The sequence below is a fragment of the Canis lupus genome, chromosome 15 (assembly GCF_011100685.1).
Source record: "Canis lupus familiaris isolate Mischka breed German Shepherd chromosome 15, alternate assembly UU_Cfam_GSD_1.0, whole genome shotgun sequence".
NCBI lineage: Eukaryota > Metazoa > Chordata > Mammalia > Carnivora > Canidae > Canis > Canis lupus.
Window position 1 is genome coordinate 16,382,049 of NC_049236.1, and position 27,008 is coordinate 16,409,056.

The window sequence follows — 27,008 nt, forward strand, 5'->3', positions numbered from 1 at the left end:
TTATGTTCAGTGACTGGCACACAGTGGCTGCTCCATACCTATTTGTAAAATAGACGATTGGTGTCCACTTTGCTGCCAGAGTTAGTTTACAGATCTGCCTCTACCAATAGACTGGGCACTCCCTGAAAGCCCGGACCTCATAGCTCCCTGTGCACCTGCTTCTTCAACTCCTTGGACAGGGCGAGTATGCCAAGATTCTCTGCAAACGTGGAGATGTACCCCCAGGGGGCTTCCCTCCTCACGGAAAGTACCATTTCACTGTGTGGTAATTGCTTATATAATTGCCTCTCTTCCGAACTACACTGTGAGGATGGGAATACAATTAAATACAATTCAGATCTCCACTCAGGACCTGTAGTGTTTGATGAATAAAAAGAAACAGAAGGAAAAAAAGTATCTAGTTTATTCAAGTTTCCATACTCTCCCTGAGAAACAAAGTTACAGTCCGTGTAGACCAGCACTGTTCAATACAACTTTGTGCAATAATGGAAATGTCCTATAGATACACTGTCCTCTCATGTGGCCAAACAAGCACTGAAATGTGAATAGTGTGACTGAGAAACTGAGTTTTTATTTTTAACGGTTTGTGTTGTTTTTTGTCGTCTTTTTTTGTTTGTTTGTTTGTTTTGTTTTTTTTTTAGTAATCTCTATACCCATCATGGGGCTTGAACTCATGAATCAGATCAAGAATTGCATGAGCTGGCGAGGCACCCTGAGAAACTGAGTTTTTCAAATTGAATTTAAATTAAAAAAATGTAAATGAACAAACAAAAACAAATTGAATTTGGGACACCTGGGTGGCTCAGCGGTTGAACATCTGCCTTTGGCTCAGGGTGTGATCCTGGAGACCAGGGATTGAGTCCCACATCAGGCTTCCTGCATGGAGCCTGCTTCTCTCTTTGCCTGTGTCTCTGCCTCTCTCTCTGTGTGTCTCCCATGAATAAATAAAAAACCTTAAAAAAAAACAAACAAAACAAATTGAAATTAAAATAATAAAAAGAAACAGTTTTTAATTCTAACTAATTTAAATTCATGCTTAAATAGCTGTATGTTCAAGTGGTTACTTTTTGGAGAACACAAGTCTAGACTAGTGGTTCTCAACTAGGGGCAGTTTTGCCCCCATTGGAGACATTTGTCAATGTCTGGAGGCATTTTTGGTTATCACAATTGGGAAGGGGTATGTTGGGGGCATCTAGTGGGCAGAAACCACAGACGATGCTAAACATACTACAGTGCACAAGACAACCCCTCACAGCAAAGAATTCCGTGGCCCAAAATGTCAATAGAACCAAAGTTGAGAAACCCTGGTCTAGACCACCTAGAACCTTTGACAAGGGCAAACTGTCAATTGCACATCAGAAACTGGGACTGGCCAGAGTCAGTCAGCCTCCTGGGCTGTTCCCAGGAGGACAGATGGGCCAATAAACCTTCAGGAAAGCCTCAAATCACTCCCATCAGTCCAAAAGGCATTTATTAAGCCACTATATGCTAAGCCCTGTGCCGGTGCCAGGACAGGACAGAGCTGGATTCTCTTCCTCAGTGAGGGGCTATCTGCCCTTCCCTGCAGCCAGGCTCTTTCAAGGTTCCTGGCAAGGAGTGAGGTTGATGCAGGGAACATTAAAGGTCTTTGCATCAATTCTTAAGTCCATCTGTGTCTCTGGCCTCACATGGTATCAGCTGTTTCCCTCATCCTCATAGGCGATGGCAATCCCTCGTCTTCCGCTCACAGCTCCTGTCACCGTTGTCTGACCCAGGCGGGGCTCCAGGCCTCGCCAGCTCCGGGAACTAAGGAACAAGGCTGCAGAGAGAGGGGACTGAGGCCAAGTGGGCCAAATCTGGGGAAAGAGTTCAGCTGGGAACAGAGACTTGGCACACTTACCTGCAGGGCTGCTCTCAGCCAGCTCTAGCTGGGGCCGCAAGTTCAGGTCTAAACATCCAGGATCATTTGATGGCTTCCATGCAGGTGGGGGTCGGAGTTCCCCAGTAATGAGTGACACATCTGGGGTGTCCCACAGTTCTGAGTCAGGTGGTGGGAGAGGCACATGGAAGGGAGAGCCTAGGAGGGAGAAAGAGGATCCATACTGGCCCAATTCCATGCCCCAAGTGTTTCTACCTCAGCCAGTACCCCAGTACTCACCAGGCAATAAATCTGCATAATGTGTGAGGTAGGGAGCCAGGCCTGAAGGTGGCCAGGCGGGGTTGCAGGCAGCTTCTAGCTCACACGGTGCCAAGATAGGCCGGAAGAAGCCACCAGGAGGCTGTGGAGCTAAAGCACCAAGAGGGCAGGCCAATAGCACAAAGACATCCACCTCAGGGAAGTTGGCGAGCTTGGGAGGTGTGGGTCGCCCCAGGGCCAACACATAGCTACGCTTGCCTGCAGCCCGAGTCAGGTTCCGCAAGTGTGTCAGCGCCTCACGGTGTCGGGCCACACCCAACGTGCCTGCCAAGAGCCCCACCACACGGGCATCTCTGGCCCTCTCTACCAGATAGTGTCTACGTGCCCTGAGCCGCCCAGCTCGGACACCTTCATCTTGAGTCTGCCCTGTATCTGGGCAGCAGGTGAAGAAAGGCTGCCCTGGTGCCCAGCCCAAAAGCAGCCGACTCAGGTCCGGGTCTAGGTCAGCACTGGCTTCAGAGCCCCCCACGTAGAAGGCACCATATTCTTCCAGACACCTCCCTGGAGCAAGGGGGAAGCGGCGGCCAAAACGCTCTAGGGGCTCAGGCTCTGGACTACAGGAGCCCGCTGGCAAGGGAAGAGCTGGGCTGGAGACAAGCAGGTCCAGGTACCGTGGGCGCAGGAGAGTGGCCAAAGCCTCTGGAAGGAGGAGGTGGTGTCAGAGTTGGGGTCTGCCTAAACAGGAACCCCTTCATCCCCAAGAGACTGAATGTGACCCAAAAGACTGGGATCAAGCCCATATCCTGAGATTTCTCTGGGAGTGTACTGAAGCGGGACTATCGAGGAACAAAGTAGTTGGCCTACCCTTCCTGCATGCACAGGCAAAAACCCTCACCCAAAGCGTGGGCACAGGCAGGCTCACTTAGCAGCACCACCGGAGCTTTGGGGTCTGGGTTCTCGGCCTCAAAGGCTTTGGCGCAGAGCTCCAAGTGCACAGGACGCTGACCGAGGACAAAAGCCACAGGCAGTGGGCGGGCTGGAGGGCTTAAGCAGGCAGGGCCAAAGTGTACAAGGGCCTGAGCTCCAGCTTGCTCGGCGCCCAGCACATCCACACAGCAGCTGCAGGGAAGATACCATTAGTGAGAAGAGTTCGCCGTCCTTCATGGAAGTGTGAAATGTCGTCAGTGGGGAAAACGACGTTAGAAAAAGAAGACACTGTCATCCGGCGGAGCAAGTATCAGAAGAGGAGGGGGGCATTATCAAGGTAAAACACAGCCACTGGGGGCACACAAGGTCATAGAAGGGAAACACCCAGAGCCTTGGGTCACTAGACCTACACCTCCCGCCCCCGGCCCCCAGTCCTCAAGCTCAAATCCACACCTGCCGTAGGCCGTGTCGCCCAGAATGAACATCTTCGACCCCGTGGTCCCCTCCAGTCGTGCAGCCACCGCCCCAGCATCTCCCAGTAGCTGGTCAGGGAACTGCAAGGCCACCTGTAGGCACAAGCCACGGAGTCAGGAATAGCCTCTCCTCTACTGAGCGCCTCTTCAAGGAAACCTTCCCCGAGTCCCTACCTAGCCTTCAAAGCCCCTCCTCTCAGAGGAACAACGCCCCCGCCCCCCGCCCCATAAAGTTACCCCAAGATCCGGCTTCCGGGCTGCCCATCCCGAGGGGAGCCACCCTTTCCTGCCCTGCCCTCACCTGCTGACACCCCAGGTCGCGGACAAATCCAGCGACTCGCTCCAGCTCGTACACGCGGTCCAGGTCCTCGGGGGGCGTGAGCAGCCCCGGGGCGCCCGCCTCCCGCTGCAGCGCAGCCTCAGCGGGGCTGCTGAACGTAGACTCCATGAGGCACAGCCGGGGTGGCGGGAAGCAGCGGGGACGTCCCTCGGTCAGCTTCAGGCCCCGCGTCCTCGAAAGCAGCCCTCGCTGAGTCACAGTCACCCAGTGAGGGCAGCCCTCGGACCTCGCCTGCACGGGTCCAAGCTCACATTTCTCCGCTACGCAGGTACCCACGCGCCCCGGGATCACTTCCGGGTTCTTGAGGCGGGGTCGGCGCAGCCTCGCCAATCGTAAGCCAGCACTGCTCCCGCCCTCCAATCCCCGCCCGGCCTTCCACAGAGAACCAATGACGTGCCTCGGAGCCCGAGTCCTTCCCGCAGAGGAAGGCGCGGAGCCTTGTGGGTGTTGTAGTTCCCCGGGCCTTCTCCAGCCTCTCGTGTCCCGGGTCAACCCCACCCCCCCTTCCAAGCGACTCTCCGGGCGCCTGGCTGGCTCCGTCAGAAGAGCATGACTCTTGACTGCAGGGTTGTGAGTTGGAGCCCCACGTTGGGGGTTGAGATTAAGTTAATAAACTTAAAAAAAAAAAAAAAAGCAGAAAAAAAAAAAAAAAACCGACTCACTAAGTATCGTCGTTTGAGCTCCCATCTGCCGTACACTGTTAAGCGCTTCATGTGCACTGCATAATTTTCAACTCAGGTGCTGAAGTGCCTGGCTTTGGAAATTGTGCTCCGCCATTACTACTTACTCAACATCTCTGTGGCTCTTTCCTCATCTGCAAGGTGGGGGTTGTTAACAATAACATTCCTAGGATTGCTGTAGGATTGCTGGATCGGGTTAATCTAGATATAAAACTTCACAAAGTAAGTCTTCGCATATCATGTATACTGAAAGCATTTGCTGTTATCCTCACAGCAGTCTGTCAATCAGGCGGATATTGAGCACTTACTGTTCACCAGGTACTACATTCTTAAAGTTAACAGTCTTTGGAATAAGAATTGTCCCAGAAACACCTGGCTGGCTGTCGGTAGAGGGTGTGTGACTCTTGATCTCAGGGTTGTGGGTTTGCGTCCCACAGTGGGTGTAGAAATTACTTTTAAAAAAATCTAAAAAAAAAATTGTCTTATTTTACGATAAGGACACTGAAGTCCTGGTGAGACACAGCAAGTCAGTGGCACAATCAATATCAAACCCAGATCTGACTTCAGAAACTAGGCTTTAGCTCCCTCGTTCTTCTAGCTTATATATGCCACATTTGATCATAGGGAATGGGGGAGGAAGAAGACGCTTGGATACCATATAGTAAGAGTAAAGGACTCAAAAGAAACATTTCCACGTACTCCAGAAGTGATAAATCAAAGATAAGGTGAGAATGGGACCAAGGAGGGGCAGGGAAAAGGGACAGAGTGACTTCAGGGTGGTATATGGTATATAAAAGGGGGACTGATGCTGGCTGACATGGGGAAAAAAATGAATGTTCCTCCATTTTTGTGCAAAGATTGGGGAATGAACAGGGAAGGAGACAAACGTGGGAGTAACCAGTTTTCCTGTCCCCACCAAGAAGATGCAAGGTTCAGGAATGGAAATGGGGAGATCCGAGTCCTGCTCTTCAGATCTTACTGAGGAGAAAGCTGGGATGGATAAGAGGCAACAGCGATGGAGTTATGGCTAAGGAGACAGAAAGGAGGGAACCCTGCTCAGGGAGGGAGAGCAACAGCCGTCCAGGAGCTGTCCCTGGTCCTGACTGAGCTCCAACCAAGAGCGGGTCAGGTACCACAGAGGTGGGCAGCCCTGGGTATGAAGACAGTTCTAGGTCCTGCGTTCCTCTTCCTCTGGGGGCTGCCACACTTCCTCTCACACATGTTCAGCACCACTTTCTACACCTTTCCTCAACCACGTGCAAGTTTGGTCTCCAGAACCTCACACAAGAAACCCATCCTGGGACTTAAAACCACTCGTCATTTCTTCCCTCCTAGCTGGATCCTGCCCCACCTCATTTCTGGCCAAAAGTCCCAAGTCCTCTACCTAGGAAACCTTCCATTTCCATCAGAAATGAAAGTTCCTCCATGCAGCCTTCCCTTACTGGTCCCATCCTCCGAGTTTAACATGGTGACTATGGACTAGATCAGCCTTTGTTCAGACAGAACAAAGCAAGGCAAAACTAGGGGGCTAACACTCAGCATTGTTGAATGTCACATAAATCAATGTATGCATGCATGGATGCTGGGACTAATTTAATGGGTGGCAGTAGGGGAGGAGGTGGCTGATACTACTGCAGTCCCACTCCAACCCAACGGCAATGGCAGTATTATGAATGGCTCCAGCCTAGTAGGCTTGGCTACAGGGAACCCCTTCCACTCTAGGATCTAGAAGTTGGACCTGTAACTCCCTATTAAGGCCTGGATCTAAAAATCCTCCCATCCTTCCCCCAGACCTTCCCCCAGTTATGTGATGGTGGCAGAGGAAAGGAAGCAGAGACAGCAATGCAGTGAAGATCCAGGTTTACTCTTTGGGGATAGGGAGGGGTGAGGAGGAGGTGTGGGTGGGACGGGGGGTGGGGCGCCCCTCAGTAGTCAGCTGTATAATCTGTGCCATGTAGCCCCCGGCACAGCAGTGTGAATTCCTTCACCATCTCCTTCACCCGCCTCTTGTTCACTCGCTCACTGAAGAAGGGAAGGGAGATCAGGTTAGTACCATCCACCAGCACCACCCCCTCCTCTGGACCCAAGCCCAGGCCCCGCCAGCTCTGCTCACCGAAGGATCTGCTGGCTGAAGGTGTCCTTCTGTTCAGGACTGAGGCGGGCAGAGGGAAAACCAGGTGGCTGCAGTGCCTCCTTGATCCACATGCTCAGGAGGCTGAAGCAGTGTTTGTTCAGAGCAAATAGGATGTCGGCAAAGCAGTCCATGAGGCTGCGGGAGGCCTGGCCCCCAATGGCCTGAGGGAGATGGGTTCTCAGCATACCAGGGCCTTGCCCCTTTTGCATCAAAGGTGCCTAGCCACACCCCACCCACTCCTGGACAGTTCCTCAGCCAAACTGCACATGGCAAGTGAGTGCTGTTTTCTGAGAGCCAGCTGCTCCTCACAGCAACCCTAACAACTGTCAGCCATTTAACTGATGAAGAAACAGAGTCAGAGAGAGTTTAGGGAACCAAAGGTTCAAGCTTCCCAGAAGGGCAGCTGCCTCAGCAGTGAGGGCTACCCCACCCCCCTCAAGCCCCCACCAAACACTGGCTCCATCTCACCTCCAGCACTGCTACGAGCAGCATACGGCCATCCTCCTGAACCACTTTCCCCACAGGTTCTACTTCCCCACACCGAGGCAGCAGCTCTGTCTACAGAGGATGGAGAGGCCGGTCAGCCTCAGCTCTTCCCCCATTCTCCCTGGAGACAAGACCTGCACACCACACCCCTACCCTCTGGAGTCCTGAGCAGGGCAGGGCTGGGTATAGGGGTGGTGGGGGCTCAGGACTCAGCATGGGACTCACAAAGAAGCCACAGGAGGCCTTGACAGTAGGTGCCTCGGGGAACTTGAGGGCCAGCACAGCTGTGGGAGAGGCAGAGGCAGATCAGATGGGGCCTAAGGATCCTTCCGAGGGGGCCCCAGGCCCTCCTGTCCACCTGACCCCACTTACCACACTGGAACACAGCTTTGACATCCAATCGTTCACACAGGAACAAATCTGGCTTCCGCTTCAGAGCCTGCAGGAGGTGGAGCTGGTAAGCCCAGCCCCAACCAGCTCCAAGGACCATCCCCCCTACCCCCCACTCACCTGCCACCCCAGGCCCCAACTTCACGCACCATAGGTACAGGCTGCCAAAATCAGCCACCCAGCCATCTCTGGGAGACCCAAACCACCCCACAGTTCAGTCAGCCAGGAGGGGAGCAGCCAGGGGATGCTATGTACATGTATGTGTACATGAATGCACAGGTGTGTGTGAGAGGTTGGAGAGGGTGTCACAATACAGAAAGCTTGGGTCCCAAGTCACTCCCTGAGAAAACTCTTTTATTTTCCCCTCCATCAAGGCCAGACCTCCTGCAGGCTCCAGGTAGCCAGCCCTCTGGATTTGTTAACAGGACAGCAGGAAGAAGAGATGGCAGCTGGATGCGGAGCCCAGTCCAAAAGCCCCCCTCCCACATCCCGCCTGCATTCCTCAGACACCCTCCAGCTTAGGAAGAGGAAAAGTAGGGTAGGAGCCTTGGAGCCACGGCCCCACCATTCAACCAGGATACCCTGTGTCCAGGCCCTTCTCAGCCACATCCAGCCCAGGAGTCAGTGCTGCCATGTGGGGGGAATGGAAGGAGTACAGGGGGCAGAGAGCCCACCCCAAGTGGTACCGGGACACGAATGGCACATCCTCAGGTCACAGGAGATGCTCTGCACAGCTCCAGCAGTCATCAAACACTGCTGCTTCCCAGCAGCCCCCCAATGCCATAGCATGTAGACCCCTAACCGTCCAGCCCCTTACATACCTTCCACTCCCCCATGTTCACTCATGTGCAAACACTGCCACACACACCCTCTCTGGAAACACCCTACTTACCCTCTAACACACCTCTATCACATCCTTTATACATACTTTCCCACATTCGCAACACACTCTGCTACATATTCAGGTTCCCAAACCTCCCCAATCCCCCAGCCACATCCACATGCCGACACCTTCAGACTACCCAGTTCTCCAGCACATGTACTCTCCCGACACACCCATCCACAAACACACACGTCAACGCCCTCACCCCTAAAGATGCACCCTCACAGATACCCACACACGTGTCCATCCAGGCCCAGAACATACTCCCTATTCTCCCCTCCTCCTGCACCCCATCCCCCCACTAGACTATAAGTTCTAAGAGAGTAAGAACTGTGCCTGCCTTTGCTTACCATTATATCCTCAGCATCTAGCAGAGTACCAAACATGTATTACACACCCAGTAAATATTTGTGGAATGATTAAGCAAAGAAACACATCATTTACCCCAACCCACAGGAACCCCCCATTGTCCCCACACTAACCCCATGTCCCCACAGCTCAACACATGTATCTTCCACAACATACAACCTCTAATACAGACATAGTAATACCATAATATATACTCCTCCACCAAAATACACACTCCCAGTCCAATACACACACCTCCAACACATATCACTGTTCAAACCCCATTAATGCCTAATGCACATCAACATACAACATTCATCAATGCACGTGCCCACACTTAACACATTTATCCCAACACAACACACATACCACTTAGAGCAGCTACATGATTTGTTTCCAGACCAAACTAAACTCAAAACACAAATAAGGTCCAACACACTTAAACACACACCAAACACAAACACATCCCAACGCAGTCTCACAATGGAGCCAGCACCCCGTTCCCCAGCAGCAGCAAACCCATCTGACAGCCCGACTCAGGGCTCCACCCCAGCACATTCATCTTCAGCCCCTCCCTTCAGAGCTCCTCCTGGCCACCTCTTCAGAGCAGGCTGGGGGCACTGAGGCAGGCAGTTCCCGGCAGGAGCACGGGGACAATGAACCCCAGGCCCTTCAACTCCAATCTTACCCCTGAACTTCTCGGGCACCCCAGCTGCACAGGAGCTGCTGGGCACAGTTACTCCCCCTCCCCCGCCCAGGCCAGCCCAGCTCCCTCCCTTCGGGATGGCCTCTCCCTGGTCTTGGTGGAAGAATGAGCTAGTTGAGGCAAAGGGGCACTAAAGGAGGATGTTGGGTTGTCAACTTCCACGGAAACAGATGAAGAAACTCTATTCAACTGAACAGAAAAAAAATTTGTCAACAGAAAGCTAAAAATAGGCTTAAATTGAATTTCAACATAAGAGAAAGAGAAAGAGAGAGAACAGAACGTGAATGAATAAAACTAAAACACACCTGTGCCAGGAGTTGCATAAATGAATCAACAATATCAGGATGATCCCTGGGCCCTAAAATATAATAAAGATGGAACTTAAGAAAAAATTATACAAACAGCAACTCAACCTCATATAGTTATGTGGGACTGAGAGCCTGCAGGGAGACAGCGTGGGGGCACATGAGCAGCAGGAAGCAAGATAAAGAAACAAAACATACAAAAACCATGAACTGGGAGAAGCCCAACAGAAAGAGACGGCAAAGTGAAGGACGGGCCTGCCCCAGCTCCCTCCCAAGGGGCCTTCCACCTACTCCCCACTCCTCCTCAGGCCAGTCCCCCAAGTGATCCTTTGGTGCTGGAGCAATGTTGGACTCCACAGAGCTGAAGAGACAACCCCTACACTCTTGCTGAGGCCTCTGGCTGGCTGGGGTGCCCCTATACTGCCTCCTGGCACTTATCTCCCCAACACTAGCCATCAAAGAGGAGGGCAGGCTGGTGGGAGGCAGTCCTTGGTAACTCCCTCGGACGCCCCGCTCGCTTCGGGGTGAGGTGAAAAGGTGAGGTCATTAGGGCCTGAGCACATGCCCTCTCGCTTCGATGGCCTTAGGGCTCTTGGTCTGGCCAGGGAAAGGAGTCACTTGGGTCCACTTAAACCAGAGGACTCCTCTCTGGCTAGGGCAGAGCCCAATATGCGGTGGGGATGGTTGGGCAAGCTACCGGCAGGGCCTAGGGGAAGAAACCGTATCATGAGGCCAAAAATGAGAGCCCCACCCAGCAAAGTCCCTCCACATGAACACCGACTCAGCAGAGAGCCAGGCTCAGGGTTGAAGACCAGCTCCCCCCATCTGGACACACAAAGAAAGAGGGAAACCAGTCAACATATCACCCCATGGTGTAGTGGGGAGGGCAGAGGCTGAGAAAGGAATGGGAAGACTGGGACAGCATAACAGGTAAGGGGGCCATCCTGTCCTGCAAGACAACCAACAAGCCCAACAAATATGACTACTGTTGGACACTACTCTGCCTCCAGTGCTGTTGACACTTGCAGCAAGGACAAGGTATGTGTCTGGAGCTCCTGCTTGGGCTGTTCCACTTTCAGGAGGAGGCGCTGCACAAATATCTGTCTGAAACACCACTAAGGAGCTGTGTGATCTTGTGCAAGCCACAAATGCCCAGTTTCCCCAACTGTAGATAATGATCTCTTTCCTGCTTCCTTCTCCAGGCTATGAGGAGCCACTGATAAAGCCCATCTCCTTCACATCTGAGCCCTGAGTTACTCAAGTCCTGGAGAGTGAGGCCCAATGTACCCCATGCCTGGGGTCCCCCTGTGGACAGCATGTTTGATGTCCAGCAGCCACCCTGCTCGCAGTGGGCCCCAGACAGTGAGGAAGAAAGGTTCTGAGGGCAGAGAGGCCTCACTCTCCTCTCTTCAACAGCGCCTGATATCTGCTCTATGCTGCCCCTGTTCTGGGTACCGAGGATGCAGAAAGAAGAGACTCAACCCTGCCCTTGAGGGGCTTAGTCTAGGGAGAGAGACAAACACATGAAAGCTAATCACTGAGTATGACTGGTGCTGTATCAGCAGGGCGTATGTGATGCAGTTTCAGCACGAAGTCGGTAGCACCCAATTTGGCCCCAGAGAAGCTTCTGAGGGCTGATGCATGGGTAAGGCATGGAAGAGTGAGAGCTCACCCATTAAAGGGCACAGGGCATTCCAGTCAGAGGATCAAATGGGACACAGGAAAGGAGAAGTCAGTGTGGCTGGACTGCTGGTATCTTGGGGACGCTGGCAGAAGACACTGACGAGTATGCAGGAGCTGCATCATGTGGGTGGGAGTGGGATGAGAACCTGAGGTAATGGAGAACAATGAAAGGGTTTCCAGCCAGGGAGGGAAAATACTCAGATGTGTGTAGTCTAAAGATCATTACACCTGCAGGGTGCAGAATGGCCTGGGGAGAAGGGCAGATGCCAGAGAAAGCAGTTAGAGGACGGTTGAGGTGATCCAGACACCCTACACGGAGGTGTGGTCATGGAGGGAGGGGAGAGGTAGGCAGATGGAGGGATAATCAGGAGCCAGAACCACCCAGACTTGCTCCTGACTGAGTAAGAGGAGTGGGAGGGGTGGAGTTAAGGATGGCCACATCCGGTTTCTGGCTCAAGTTTCTGCCCACTTTGCACCTACCCATGGCCCACTGGAGCAGAGGCCAGCATCATGGGACCACACACTTGAGGACAGAAGCAGAGAGCACTCTGGCTCCAGCTGAAATCCCTGGTAAGCTCCCAACCCGTGACTACAAATCCAGGCAAGACTCATGAGGCTGGTGAAGTAGCGCCATTTCTTTTCCAAGTTAGAAGCCTGGGTTAGACAGCAGGGGAAGCCTGGAGCCCCCTGCTCCCAGCTCTCTTAGGCAGAGGGCCACAGAGAATAGAGTGCTGGGGCCTTAGCCATAGAGTGTTAGCCTAGAATGTAGGGAAAGGAACCAGCACTCCCTGAACACTTCATGTGCAAAAACCCCAAGCCAGGGGACCAAAAAACGCTACTTTTATACCTATCACAATTCTATCAAGTACATGAAATCTCCATTTCACAGACATGGAAACGAAGGCTCTGCAAAGGTAAGTGACTTGCCCAAGGTCACACAACTAGTTGGTGGTGATGAGCTTAAAATCTAGGTCTATCTGACTCCAAAGCCCATGCTCTTTCCACTTTTCATTATATCCCAAAGAAAAGGAGCCAGCCTAGTTCCCCAAGTCCCTCAGAGCTCTGGCCCCACCTTCCCCCACATCAAGACTGGCCCTGAGCCCAGGAGGCCAGTAGAAGACATCATTCACTCTCTTATCCACTTCAACCTAAGGTGTCAGCTATTTGTAGGGTGACAGTTGTGCTGTGCTTGATCCCATAAGTTTCCCACCAAGTCCCATGTGCAACTCAGGGGACAGAGGAGAACAGAGTGGGCAGCTTTGGCTCCCCAGTCAGGGAAGCAGAGGCAGTGGCAGTGGCGGCAGCAGCAGAGACCCTGGTCAGGACCTACCTTGCTGGAAGAGAGTGAGTGTGACGGAGGTGACGAGCAGGAAGAGGGCCTCGATTGGGGGAAAGTGGGCAGGTTCATGAGCAAAGATGTGGACCAGCTACAACAAAGCAGGGAATGCTGGTCAGCTGAGGCCCTGTCTCATCAAGAACTGGCCAGCATCCCTGGAATGCAGGTCAGGATCCCTGCCAGGGCAGCCCTTCACCCCACTCTACCCACCCACCCCATCCCCGAGTCAGATCTCTAACTAGGATGAAATCTAGAACACTGCTGCCTCAGTCAGAAGGCCTACCTGTCGAGTGAGGTCAAGAGCAGAGGCCTGGGGGATGGTGCTGTACATCCGGCCCAGCATCTCACACAGCTGTGGCACCATGGGGGCAAAGTCATCCAGCAGCGTCTTAACAGACTTCTCAAAGATAGCGCACACCGCCTTGGGAAGGAAGCAACGGGACGAATGAGATAAACAACACTATTACGATCATCAAACTTGCCAAGAGACTAGATCTTAATTATTCCAACCACTAAAAAGAAATTATAATTGTGTGACTTGATAGGGGTGTTAATTATCATACAGCAGTAATCATATTATAATGTAGAATTGCATCAAATCCACATACTGTACACCTTGAATTTAAACAATGTTAAACATCAGATACATTTCAATTGAAAAAAAAAAATAAAGAGAAAAGGAAGAAAGCAAAGGGACCTTGGTTAGCAGGTCATAATCAGCTGGAATAGAACTGAGGCCCTGCACAGAGAAGGCCTAAGGAGGAACTCTTACCTATAACCCTGGCCTGACCCTGCAAATCAAGAAAGGTAAACAAGTCTGACCCTCACCGTGAAAGGCAGGAGGCAAAAATGCCCTTCTCACAGGGGCACAGGATAGAACTTTGCAACTCAAGTCTTGCTACTTACATCTCCACCATTTCCTCTCAGAAAGCGGGAATAGCAAGAAAATCCTGAATTGAAAAGGGACCAAAGGCAGGTCTCTGATTACAAAGCGGACCCCTGACTGTCACAGACCCAACATCACAGTTCTTCAGTGAAGCATTTCTTGTGATATTGGGAAGTTCTGAATGTCTTCCCAAAAGATTCCTTGTACCTGTAGGGCAGGATTCACTTCCTTTATTTTCTCCAGAGCCATTGCAAGCCAAGCTGGGGCAGCAACACCTTCCTCCTGCTCCATATCTAAGCAGTCACCATGAGGACAGAGAGCAAGGACTGAGGCTTACCTCCACCACCTGGGCATCATTCAGCCATTTGCTCAGCACCTTCTGGATAAGCTGGAAGACCTGCTGCAACACCACAACCACCTGAAGACACAGAAGAAGTGAGGTGCCCCCGCCATCACTCTCACCTACCCATGATGGACCTGATAATACGAAGCAGGCCAGAAGTTCAAACCTATTACCCTAGACTGGACATTGGGGACTCAATGGATGGGACCTTGGGGGAAGGAGTGGTTTGTTGAAATCCTCATGAATGAAAGAGGATATTCTGAATTCTAGGGATCATTTTATAGGAAGCGTCAAAGTGCAAAGCAGGGATACTATGAGGGCTTCAGAAAATTACCAAAACTGTAACCTTTAAAAAAAATCACTCCCTATCCATTTCTGCTCAGAAAAATCCTTTTAGTGCCAAAAGCCTTTGGGTTAGCCCCTGAAGAAGTAGAGATGCTGTGTCATCTAGAGACCCTAGGCCACCGGTGGAGAGTCCCAAGGGATGCACATATATGGTAGCATATATATGGTAGAGGGAGCAGAGAGCAGACTGAGGTCCTAGGAGGTGAGGGAAGGCAGGACAATGACTACCATGGAAGGAGAAGGGGCTCTGTTGGAGGACGCTGGCCCAAGTTTGGTCTAGAGCCAAAAGGGCACCTGAAACTAAGGTGAGGAGTCGAGGAGAGGAGCCAGGATGCTGTAGCTTCCTTTTCTCTGGGAGAAACTGTGGGAACAATGATCCAAACAGTCTCTCACTTTTCCACAGAACTTTACAGTATGCCAAGTACTTTCACTCAAGACCACATATGCCATCTAGCGTAGTTCTACGAGATGAACAAGCCAGCCAGTCTGACATTCATAGTTTTGAAAGGGAAGCTGAGGCTTGCCCCGGATCAAACAGCTTGTAAGTGGCCACCCCAACACCCCTGTGCCTGAGCTTACCACAGTACTTATCACATCGCTTTGTGACAATCTGTTTATATGTATTTCCTCTAGACAGGGAGCAACTCAAAGGCAAGAACTATTACATGTAGAGCAAGTAAGCTTTCCCTGTGCCTGCTGGGGACAGTGAATAGTGAAGTAGAAGTAGGGGGTTAAACAGGGGCCCATAATTACATCACTTAGGAGGCTGAAGGATAATGCCAGTGTCCCCCATGGGGTGGAGAAACCACAATGACATCACCCTGGTTGGACTGGGGACAAAGACCATATCATACACAGGGTTGGATGAGACAATGACATCACTCCCTATAAAGTAAGTGGCAATGATAAGGTCATTCACAGGGTCAGAGGACTAAATGTATCATGCCCCATGGGGCCAAGGGAACAATGGCAAATATTACCCATAACATTGGGGAGAAACAATGACATTCCCACAGGGTGTGTGGTGGGGGTGGGACAATGGCAACATCACCCACGGGATTGGGTCCCTGCGGCACTGGCAGCTTCCGGAGCTCAGAGCCTTCATGATCATCTTCATGATGACTGACATCCAGTGTGGTGAAGAGGTTGGAGAGAAGCCCCAAGATGTGGACAATGGCCAGCTTGTTGGAAGGATTAGGCTATGGGGAAAATCAAACCAAGCTCTGGATCTCCCAGCCCCAGCTTGGCCCCTGACCCCAGCCCTGACTGCCAACTCCAACCCTATGCCCTGACAGCCACAGCCCACACAAAGGGGAGCCCACCCCTGCCTTCTGGCCACACACACACACACACACACACACACCCAAGCTCACTCACTATCTCCTCTGCCAGCTTCTCCAGCTGCTGGATATAGGGCGAGATAAGTGAGTGCAGATTCTTAAGGATCTCCTCCACCTGCAGGGCTGACAGCAGGAAGCCCAGTGCCTGCATCAGCCACATGCACTGGCTTGTCTGTGGAGCAGAACATGGAGAGTCAATCCTGGACACATCTCATCATGGGTAGGAAGAATGAACCTCTTGAGGGAAGGTTCCAAGAACAGAATAAAAGACAAGGGGTAGAAAAAGGCAGAAAAGGATTTCCGCAGATTTCCATAATATCCCCAAGGATCCTCTAGAAACTTTTGGGCTCACCTTGTGGATCTGTTTCATCAGCACATCCTGGAGGTAAACAAAAGGAATATGGTACCAGTGGAGTCAGGAGAGGAGCCCTAACTCCACATGATAATGTGCCCTGAGACCCAGCCTCACCCCAGCCCCTGCATACCTGGGAGACAGCCACGATGTTAGCAGCATAGGGTGGCAGGTCATACTTGCATTCTCGGCAGATCTTCTTGAGGGTGGATACAGAAGAGACAGAGAGCTCAGGATTGCCTAGGGCATGCAGTACGAGGGGCAGAACACTGTTGATCATGACAGGGTGGTCAGCCAGCCATTCAGACAAAGCTCCTGGAGGAAGAAGGAAGATGGGAGATATTTGAGGCAGGCCAGGCTGGCTTTGTACTATGTCCCTGTGAGGTAGGCAGAGCTTCTGGCAGGATCAAGTTATAGCCCTCATACTGAATAGGGAGATATGCATGCACATGCTTAAATAGGAGCCTTATAGCTGAGAAGCAGGAAGGAGTTACTCAGAAGAGACCTAGTGCTGCTGTTCCATTGACAGCAAACCAGCCTCACTGAATTGCAGCTCAGAACACTGTGGGAAGGACCCCTAGATGTGCCAGGACAGTCAGTTGGCTGCCATGCTGATTGTGTGTGTGTGTGTGTGGGCATGTGTGTCTCTCCCATTTTGGACAGGAACCAGCAGGCTGACTACGGCTGGGGATGGGTGCATGTGGCTCTGGAAATGTGCTCATGGGTATGTGCCAGGTCTCACCAATGGTGAACATGACAGTATCCGCCAGCTGCACGTTGCTGATACTGATCCGTGGAATGAGGCCAATGAGCCCAGGCACCACATCAGAATAATTGACATCGATGGTCTCTGCGATGGATTGGAAGCCATAGAGCAGGGCCTCTGTGTGCTGAGGAAAGAGGGTGCCACTGGCTTGGCTGAGGAAGGGCATGACAGTTTGGGGGAGGGCTAAGGGAATCAGGCTTGGGAAATACCTGCCAGGAGTAGGGCTCCTCTGAGCTGGTGAGCAAACGGCCTAGCTTTTCATAGAGGTTGCTGAGCAGCTCGGCCCCCAGCATCTCATACACATACATGAGCGTATCTGAGATGTCCACCCTAAGAAGTAGATGAAGACCTTATATAATGCCCGGATCCTGCCCCCAAGCCCAGGAGCCCACCCAGTTCCCTCACAACCCTGTAAAAGTGCCTAGAGAGTAGGGAAAGGAGCCCCAGGATTCAGGAAGCCTGGCCTTGGGCTCCTCCTCTTATTGACTTCATTATTTCAGGATTCTATTTAGAGGTAGGGCTGGCCTGCTACCATCACCTGTAAATTCGGAACTGCTCCTTCTCGTCTGAGGACCAGAATCCGTATTCCTCATCAGAAGGGAACTGAGCCTTGTGCAGAAGTACATCCACCAGCTGGAAGTAGACTGGCCGGTACACCTGCTGGTACACAGCCTGCTTCTCTGCCTCGAAAGACAGAATGTCATCCTGAGAGAGCCAGGGAAGGAAGTTAGCCACCGAGGCACTAGGCCCAGAAGCCTATGACCCACCTCCTATCATTACAGCTTAGTCCTACTAGAGCTCACACAGACACACCTGCAGCGTGTACCAGAAGGTGAGGGTCAGGGAACTGGTGGTCTCGTTGACAGGATAGTGGCCAGGGATGCCAGTACAGAACATAATCATGTTGACAAGGGCTAGGAAGCTCTGCCAGTGCTCCACTTGGTCCAGCAAGGCCCTTGGAAGGAGGAGGTATAGTAAGGTCATTCCACCTCCCCCAGTAGGACTCCATAACTCTACCTCTTAGAGGGCACTATCCCACCCTCAGCTGCCCCACTCCTTACCGGGAGTGGTTCTCGCCCAGGGCCACAGCAATGCGACAGATGCCATGGGAGGTCTCCATGTCCCCATTCTGCACTGCCTGTCGCAGTTGATCTTGCAGTCCCAGCACCAGCGGGATGAGTTTCAGGAGTGTATTCACATACCTGGAGGCATGAGGTAAGGACTCATCAGAGCCCTCTGCCTATCCCCCACCAGCTTTGAGAGAGAGGCACGTTCTCTGTCTGCCAGCAAAGCACTCACCCCACATTAAACCCAAAGCAAAAAAGAGGTCAGGGCCTATAGGGCAGCTTTGATGCTGCCCATATCAGGAAAACCCTTAAGTCAGGGACCTCCAGGAGAACTCCAGGAAGGAAGTATGAGAAGGTGAGTGTTGAATGGGTTGAATTATGTCCTCTAATTAGACTTATAGTTGATGTTAGCATGGCTTAAGATTTCTGGGGAAGTTGGAATGAGATATACATATCTTACATGTGGGAGGAACATAAATTTGGCGGTGGGGGGGGCAGAGGGCAGACGGTTATGGGCTGAACTGTATCCCCCAAAAAGATATGTTGAAGTCCTAACCTCCAATACCTCAGAATGCAATCTTATTTGGAAACAGGGTCATTGCAGATGAGGTCATGGTGGGGTGCGGGGCGGGGGGGGGGGACTCTAATACAATATAACAGGTATTCTTTTTATCTTTTTTAAAGATTTTATTTATTTATTCATGAGAGACAGAGAGAGAGAGAGGCAGAGACACAGGCAGAGGGAGAAGCAGGCTCCATGCAGGGAGCCTGATGTGGGACTCGATCCTGGGACTCCAGGATCAGGATCATGCTTTGGGCTGAAGGCGGCGCTAAACCACTCAGCCACCCAGGGATCCCCCTATAACAGGTATTCTTGTATGAAAACAACCATGAACACAGACTCTTACAGGGAGAATGACACGTGATCACAAAGGCAAAGATTGGAGTCATACAACTGCAAGCCAAGGAACAAGACTGCCAGCAAACAGCAGAAGTTAGAAGGGAATGAGGAAGGTTTGGTTCTCCTACAGGTTTTTAGAGGAAGCCAACACCTTGACTTTGGACTTCTAGCCTTTGCAACCGTGAGACAATAAATTTCTGTTGTTTAAAGCTACCCAGTGTGCAGTACTTTATTATAGCTCCTCTAGGAGACTAACATAGATGCTGTTAAGGGAGATTGCACAAGGATGGGAGACAGAGAAGTTAATACAGACTTAGGAGCCCTAATAAAGACATCAGGAGGCACTGACAGCAATCCCCACAGTCCACTCCATTCCCTACCACCAAATCCTAATTCCTATATACTCTGGTGGCAGTACGAAGGGAGAGCAATAGATGATGAACCTGGAGACAGCTAAGGGGCAAAATGGACAGGACTTGCTGACTAACTGGATATAACAATGGGAAAGAATTAAGGACACCTCTCAGGTTACTGGCTGAACAACTAAGTAGATGATGGAGCTATTTACTGAGGTCAAGAGGAATGGGTGGAAGGTGAGAGTAATAAATGTAATGGGAGCCCAGAAGGTGCTAAGTTCAGTGTCAGGCATGTTGAATCAGAGGTACCTGGTGAGATCTGCAAATAGAAGTGTCCAGAGAGTTGGATATGAAAACCTGAAGCCCAAGGGAGAAGTCAGAGCAAGAGACACAGTCATGGGCAAACAGCTGGTAATTGAAGCTATGGGAGTAGATGAGCATTGCCCAGGAAGCAAGCACTGAATGAGAAAAAAAGAGGGTCCAAGTCAGAGTCCTGAAGCATAATGATCTTAAAGGGGGAGCAGGGGAAGTGCAGTATACAAAGGAGACGGAGAGAATACTACCTCCATCTCTCTGTACCCCTCCCCAGCGGCCAGCTCTGTGGAGATCAGACTAGTCAGAGGAAGTGATGCCCTTAGAGGGTGGCGGAATCAGATGCTTGAGACCCCTCCGCTACCAATCACAATGTCACCAGAGCAATCTATGGAGAGGCAGGGGGACTGATGGGCCAGAGGAGTTCTATCTGCATTTGCCCTAAGCAGAGTGCTAGGCAGATAGCCTCATAACCTCAAGGGTAGGATGAAAACAAGAGGCAACCAGCCAGGGATAATGGCTTTCTTCAAATCTCTATTCTGGTGGGACAAGGTGTCCACACCAGGATACCCTCAACCCAGAGACAGCCCTAGAGGGTGCTGCCTGGAGACAGCTGGGATAGCTTCAGTCTCATGACCCTGACACAGGCCGCACCACCAGACAATGGGCACCTTCAGGCCAGACTCCAGCACAAAGAGCAGGGGCAGGGCCAAAGCCATGGCCTGCGAGCTCCCCAGCAGCTGAGATGGGGGCAGGAAGTAGTGCTCTATCCCCAACGCATCCCTACCATGGCTCCTTCACACCTCCCAAAGTTGATGTACACAGCAGGTACCCAATCTTCACTGGGTTCTTGATTTGTCATGTTTGAGTTGCATAATAGGCTAAATTACAGACAATATGGTCCAGAAGGGCTCAGAGTATTACTCAAGGTGATATAGCAACTTAGAGACAAATTCCAGGCTGAGGTAGCTGCTTCTGCTGCAGGACTGCTCTTTCAGGGCCCAACCTGAATTTCCCCAAAGGATCTATGCAAATCTCAGTCCGTATCTCAAATTCTAACTGATGGGAGCCCCCCAAGAGCCTGTTTAATTCACCTTCTTTTTTCTCCCAGCCCCCAGTGAAAAGCTTTTCCAAGATTAAAAACACGTTTCAAGAAAAAGAAAGCCAACGGAGAGGGAGCTGCGCAAGCAGCAGCAGCTGTGGAAGAGCGGGAATGAGGGGCCCTGAGTGCAAGCTTAGCCAAGGGGAGAGCCAATGTCAGGACACCTGGGGAAGAGAGTGGCTGGATGACCCAAGACTCAAAACCACAGGTGACTTTCTCAAGCCAAAGTCTAGGAAACTTGACTCAACAGAGCAAGGCCCAAACTCTGACACCAGGCTGGGTGCAGCCCACCAATAGGAGAAGCCCTTGTTTAGATTTCCTACCAGCTGGGCACCTGCTCCTAAGAACTGTGAGTAGACAGAGGGCAAGTCTGAGGCTTCCAGAGGTTTCTAGGTTTGGGGGAGGGAGATAGCAAGGATGTCTTTTAAGGCCGTAGCTGAGACTGGGTTCAAGAGGCCTAGTTCCATTGGTCAGCTCAAGCTGCCGGGGCAGGGCTGCTGGGACTTGCTGGCTGCCACTCACACTGAGCTCAGCCCAGACCTGCAATTAGAGCTCCGCGAGGAGAGCTGAGAAAATGGGGAGAGTTGCTAAGCAACCATGGGGGCTGCAGCCAATGGGCGCTCAGGAGGCTGTGGGTTCCCTCACTGGCTCCTTGTTCGCTCATTCGTTCAGTGGAAAAGAGGCATCAATTACCTGCCAGAGCCCTCGAGACTGGCTGGGCGGGTAAACCTGGGTGTATCCAAGGACACCCCATATCACCCATGCAGTGGCCCTGGGCAATCCCCCTTGGCCACCAACTGTCTGAGCCCAGCTGGCACTTGAGCTTCAGGCTGCCAAGGAAGGCTAGACCTCAGACTTGGTACCCACCTTGAGTTGGAAAATCTGGGAAACCACGGGAAAGATACACTAACTGCCAATGCAGTAACAATACCAAATACTAGCAAGTGCTGTTTATGGGGGGTACAGGAACCACACGAAACCTTTCACAGACCTTCTCTTCTTTGATCCTCATACCAAAATATTCTTTATAGAGTACCAGGGGCCCTGTGCACACTATCCTATTTAAGCCTTTACAGCTCTGTGAGGTCAATATGATCACACACATTTTACTGATGAGGAAACTGAGGTTTATTTATTTATTTTTTAAAGATTTTATTTATTTATTCATGAGAGACACACACAGAGAGAGGTAGAGACACAGGCAGAGAGAGAAGCAGGCTCCATGCAGGGAGCCCGATGCGGGACTCGATCCAGGGACCCCAGGATCATGCCCTGAACCAAAGGCAGACGCTTAACCACTGAGCCACCCAGGTGTCCCGAAACTGAGGTTTAAAAGTAACTTATCCAAGGTCTCAGATCTAGTGAGTGGACCATCTGGGATTCAAAAGTCAGAGGTGACTAATGCCAAGGCTGGAGCCATTGACCACTCTTTGAAGCTATCTCTTTCAGAGTTTTCCCCTCCAACTCTATTAAGGGTTTCTGAAGCCCCATCTCTCATTCCTTTTTTATTTTTTATTTTTTTTAAGTAGGCTCCTTGCCCAGTGTGGAACCTAACTCAGAGCTTGAACTCATGACCCTGAGATCAAGACCTGAGCTGAGATCAAAAGTTGGGCACTCAAATGACTGAGCCACTCAGGCACCCTATTTCTGAAGTGTTGCTGTCTCCAGTCCTGCCCTGGCCAATCCGACTTATACTAAAAATCTCATTATGCCATTTTCTCTACTTGAAATTCTTTAATATCTTTACATCCTCCTCAGGATGAAGACCAAAATCTTAAGCCTGGTTGACAAGGTCTTGCATGATCTGGACCCAAACCTCCCACAACTGGCCCTTAAACCATGCTGTTTAAGCATCACCACTCACCAGGCTCTCTCAATGCCCTTTCCTTGCTCAGGCTCCTCTGGGAAGCCTTTCACGACCCTAAGACGGGGTTAAATGCCTCCTCTGGGCTCTTACATCTCCCCACTTTCTCCATTATAGCACTCATCTCATTGACCATACTTGCCCTTTATGTGTCTATTAGACTGTGACCTTCTGGCCTGCTGAAGTCAACCAATTCAACTTTGTGCACCTGGCACTCAACACAGATGCTCAACAAGCGTTTGCTGCACAAACACCTCACCGTATTCACCTTCTTTCAGGTCCTTGTAGGTAACTATGGTGCTGCCCACCAAGGCCATGCCCCTGCTTTAGTTCCTGAAGCCTGGAACACTCACTCCTCCCCTGGTCTCTCCCACCCCACTCCCACCTCTCGCCACTCAGGCAACTCCTACTTTTCATCTGTTTGAAAAATACTGAATGCTACCAAATGCTGCCAGGCATAATGTGACAAAATAAAATGACACAGTGCCTGTCCTCACAGAGCTGAGAAACCAATGGAGAGACATACACTAATTTACAATGAAACTGTGTTATAGGCTAAGAAGAAAAAACACTAAGAGCTCTGAGATAAAATAATAAAAAAGACCAAAGTTGGTCTTAAAAATCATTGATGGCTTTCCCAAGAAAGAGAAGTTTCAGCTGAGGTAGAGATGATATGTCAAGTACATGTGATGGCTAGGAGGAACATGGGACATTCGAGGAACTGAAAAGATTGTTGAGAGTGAAGAAAGGAGCATAGCATGAGAAGAGGCTAGAGGTTAGCCATACTGTGCAGCTGCTTTGTGAATCACATTAAGGATTCTGAACTTCATCCTAAGAACTGTGAAAAGCCACTGAAGAGTTCTGAACAGAAAGGACAAACTCGCTCATTTCCAAAAGATCACTCCAGCTGCTGGGTGTACAATAAAGGGTACAAGAGTAAAAACCAGGGGACTAGTGAAAAAGCTCTGCAGTAATTTGGGGAGAGAGATGATGACAGCTTGGACTAGGGTGGTGGCAGTGGAGATGGAAAAAATAGATTTGCAATATGGTCAAGAGCAGAACAGCCAGGACTTGGCGACTGATTGGTTGAGAGAAAAAGAAGAAAGAGTCAAATACTGTAATGAATAATTCGTTGGATGGTTAGTTGTCTGTCTCCCTATTTGAACCATAAGGACCGTGTCTTGTTTGCCTCCTTGTGTATCTCCAGCATAGGACCGCATATGCAGTAGGCACTCAATTAGTGTTTATTGAATGGATGGATGGATGGATGGATGGCCAAACAAGCTGTCCTTCTCTGGGAAGATGGGGACCAGCTCACCTCTGGGCATCAGGTTGCGAGATGGCATTGACAATGGCCTCCACACTGCTGTCGAAGAGCTCCGAGTCCTGCAGAGCAGCAAAGGCAGCCTGAATGAGCGCCTCACAGTCCTGCAGTGGTACCTCCAGCTGCACCCAGCTGGAAAAGCACTTGAGCACCTTCTGACGCACACAGCTGGGTGAGCTGGGCTGCTGTAGCAACTGCTCTAGCAATGGGAAGACAGCCCCACACTCCACTGCCAGGCTGGCCCGCACCAGGCCTTTGCGGTACTGGGGCAGACGGCTTGTCTGGAACTCCTCTGGCAGCACTGTCAGCAGCTCCAGTAGGGCCAGGCAGCGGCCCTGGCCATCCACCGGTGAGTCCTCAGCCTGGAAGAGCCGTACCATATCTGCGACAGCACATGGCCAAGCGTCAGGCATCATACTGAGAGCCAGGGAGGCCAGCGCCACACACAGCCGAGTCAGCACAATCTTGGAGCCACTAGCAAAGTGGGTGATCTGGGTGAAGAGCTGTGCCTTTAGACTTTCATACTGGTCAGTGGGAATGTCACTCCAGTAGCGAGAGATCTTGATGTGTAGGGCACTGGCCCCAAAGTACTGGATCTCAGGCACCTTGTCGGGCTGCAGTAGCTGCCAGCTGAAGTGCCAGGCCTGTGGGGAGACCTGGGCCTGCATCAGCCACTTCTGAGCCAGGTTCTTGTTCTCAATGTTGGGATCATAGTAGAGCTGGTGCAGCGCCTGCAGGACAGCACAGGACTGAGCAAGTGCTGACCACTCTGGGTCCTGCCAGAGCCCAGAACAGAGGGCATGACTTGGTCCTGCAAGTCTGCTCTTTGTTTCTGACCGAGGGGCTCAGCAGGAAGGGCCCAGGGTCCTACTGACATCTTGAGAGCCTGAACTCTGCCCACGCTCTGCCATATTCTCTTCTTCTTATAGCAAAACACTATGGGCCAGAGAGTGAACCTCCATAAAAAAGCAGAAAAAGCGGAGGCTGAGCTCTCCAAAGGGGAGGCACCTGAGGTAAAGGATAAGGCCCAGGTTGAAGGAATGGCTCCAAAGGGATGAAGCTAAGCCTGAAAAGAGCATGGAACAGCCTGAGGGGCTGTGACCCTCCCAGGCACAGCTGCTCCCATCAACTCCAAGAGTCCTATTCAGCTTCCCATCATCTCTAGGTCACTCCAGATGCTGGCACCAAAGCCAGTGTGAAATCTGAGCAGGACTAAGACTTTGCCAGGCGGCCGTAGGCCAGAGACGTACTGGAAGGGAGGGTGAGGACACCCCTCAGAGAGCACACGTGAGGGTCCGAAAAGCTAGTGAAGAAGTCTTGGCCGAGAGCCCTGGCAAATGTCTTGTCTGGAGCTCTCAACTAGCCAAATCTCCAGGGTCCCAATTCCACAGGGACTTCACACAGCAAGAACACAGTGGTTTGTCTCCCTGGTAGCACACGGAAGAGAGCGCCACCATGCCAACACCGCCCAGTCCCAGGGGGTGGAACAGCCAGGTCAGGACTCTGACTCCCTAAGCAGGATCCATCTATGTAGGCTTAGCCATATCCATACCTCTGATGGCAAGTTACAGCTACTGTCCCTTGTCTGGCCCCTCGGGGATGCTGAGGCAGGCAGAGCAAGGCAGAAGGGATGCATTCCCATCATGTGGTATGGCAAAAAGGGCTCAAGAATAACAAATGAGTATCTGCAACCATTCCTTGCTTTCCTGCGTGGTACCCCAATCTTCCCATTCATCCCAGCAGGGAGGCATTTCTGCATCCCAGGCCCCCCTGGGGCAGAACACAGTAAAGAGCCAGAGAAACAGTTCAAAGAAGACGGCCTGGGCAGTGGGAGAGCCTGGGGAGGCCATGACAGGAGGCTGTGTGGGCAGGAGAGCAGGGAAGGGACCCTGAAGCTGCCAGCAGGACTGAACCCCCTGGACCCAGCACAAAACAAAGGGGGCCAGCCCTTCCTGCCTGCCCAGGACTGGTCTGGCCTCCATCCAACACAAGAAGGACCCTTCCCCAAGAAAAAGGGAAAACAGCCCAGGCTGTTTCAGTCTCGGGTTATCTCCTGAGCCGCTGGGTCACAACACAGGTCCAGGATGGCTCAGCATCTGTATGGTTCCCGGGGACTGAGCTGTAGGTCTCCCGGGTTCCTACTGCGCTGCTCATGCAGTTCCCATGGAGCTGGAGGACAGCCAGGCTGGCTGTAGGTCTGGGCTACCCGCACCCTGGAGGGACCATCCCAAGACCCTAGAGTAGCCACAGGGAACCCATATCTAAGGAAAGCCAAAAATAGCCCATTCGGAGGCCACCACACTGCTGTCCGCCCTGCCCAGAGAGGCAGCAAGTGCCAGGTGCCCTGGGGCACCAGCCCAGCAGGCAGCCGGCCCAAGCCTGGCTCTGGCATCCGAGCCGGGCCCCAGGACTTCTGCTCTGTCACCAGACGGCCCACCCCCGGGCCCTCGTACCTTCTCCACGTTCTCCACAGTGAAGTCCAAGGCTGGTGCTGCTCCAGCCCCTGCAGCCCCCGGCTGCTCCTCCCGCCGCTCCATCTTTGCTCCCTCCCCGGCAGGGAGCTGGATCCCGACCTGCCTCCGGCCCCAGCCCCTTGGCTGCTGGCCCCCTGCTAGACCCCGGCTTGGGTGCCCAGGAAGCGGCGGGGTGCCAGGGGGCCCAGGGCGGGCATGGCTGCCGAGGCCGCCCCACCTCGGGCGGGGATGGGGGGCTTGCCAGACGCCCAAAGGGGTGTTCGCAGGGGGAGGCCAACCGAGGGGGCCTGGGGGAGGGGCCGGCAGTGAAGAGTCCGCAGGCGGGGTGTCGGCGGCAGGTCACGGGTCTGTGCCCACAATCTACGAGGCAGGAGTCCCTGGGAAGGCAGGCCGGGGTGGGGGGCGAGCCCCGGGCCCCGGGCCGGTCACAGGGTCGACGGCCTGTACCCACAACACCCTCGTGTGAGCGCGCTGCCGGGTCCTGCGAGGAGGTCACGGGGCGGGGGTGACGGCGGAGCGAGCCCTCCGCGGGTTACGGAGGCGTCCGACGGGGCGCAGGGCTGCAGCCCCGCGAGTCTGCGGCGAAGAGTCCGTAGAGTTGAGGGGCGGTGGCAGGTCCCCTCCGCCCGGCCCGGCCCGCGCTCTCCCCTCCGCCCGGCTCCGGCCCCGCTACCGCCGCCGCCGCCGCCGCCGCCCCAGTGACTGACAGGCGAGCCGGCCCGGCCGGGACGGGGCGGGGACCTCAGCGAGGCGCGGGCTGCCCCCGGCG

The 27,008-nt window shown here is 52.4% G+C and overlaps 2 protein-coding genes across 5 annotated transcripts; both read right to left on the reverse strand.

Annotated features, from left to right (window-relative positions):
- Nucleotides 1-385: 385 nt before the first annotated feature.
- DPH2 (diphthamide biosynthesis 2) lies at nucleotides 386-4,162 on the reverse strand. 3 transcript variants are annotated; one of them, XM_038558329.1, is made up of 6 exons: nucleotides 3,818-4,162; nucleotides 3,497-3,609; nucleotides 3,012-3,235; nucleotides 2,138-2,815; nucleotides 1,880-2,056; nucleotides 386-1,798 (listed from the first exon to the last, which is right to left on the reverse strand). In XM_038558329.1, the coding sequence occupies exons 1-6, from the start codon at nucleotides 3,962-3,964 to the stop codon at nucleotides 1,674-1,676; spliced, it is 1,464 nt and encodes a 487-aa protein (XP_038414257.1). In that variant the 5' UTR covers nucleotides 3,965-4,162; the 3' UTR covers nucleotides 386-1,673. The 3 variants fall into 3 exon arrangements, with proteins under 3 accessions (XP_038414257.1, XP_038414258.1, XP_038414259.1); XM_038558330.1 differs by lacking the exon at nucleotides 2,138-2,815; XM_038558331.1 differs by lacking the exons at nucleotides 3,012-3,235; nucleotides 3,818-4,162 and having other exon boundaries at nucleotides 3,497-3,575.
- Nucleotides 4,163-6,379: 2,217 nt separating this feature from the next.
- IPO13 (importin 13) lies at nucleotides 6,380-26,931 on the reverse strand. 2 transcript variants are annotated; one of them, XM_038558334.1, is made up of 20 exons: nucleotides 26,219-26,931; nucleotides 23,760-24,496; nucleotides 17,901-18,041; nucleotides 17,653-17,794; nucleotides 17,378-17,544; nucleotides 17,049-17,169; nucleotides 16,816-16,963; nucleotides 16,207-16,388; nucleotides 16,074-16,100; nucleotides 15,759-15,893; nucleotides 15,437-15,580; nucleotides 14,031-14,111; nucleotides 13,091-13,228; nucleotides 12,802-12,898; nucleotides 9,789-9,841; nucleotides 7,529-7,595; nucleotides 7,382-7,440; nucleotides 7,139-7,228; nucleotides 6,650-6,831; nucleotides 6,380-6,558 (listed from the first exon to the last, which is right to left on the reverse strand). In XM_038558334.1, the coding sequence occupies exons 1-20, from the start codon at nucleotides 26,300-26,302 to the stop codon at nucleotides 6,462-6,464; spliced, it is 2,892 nt and encodes a 963-aa protein (XP_038414262.1). In that variant the 5' UTR covers nucleotides 26,303-26,931; the 3' UTR covers nucleotides 6,380-6,461. The 2 variants fall into 2 exon arrangements, with proteins under 2 accessions (XP_038414262.1, XP_038414263.1); XM_038558335.1 differs by lacking the exon at nucleotides 15,437-15,580.
- Nucleotides 26,932-27,008: the final 77 nt, after the last annotated feature.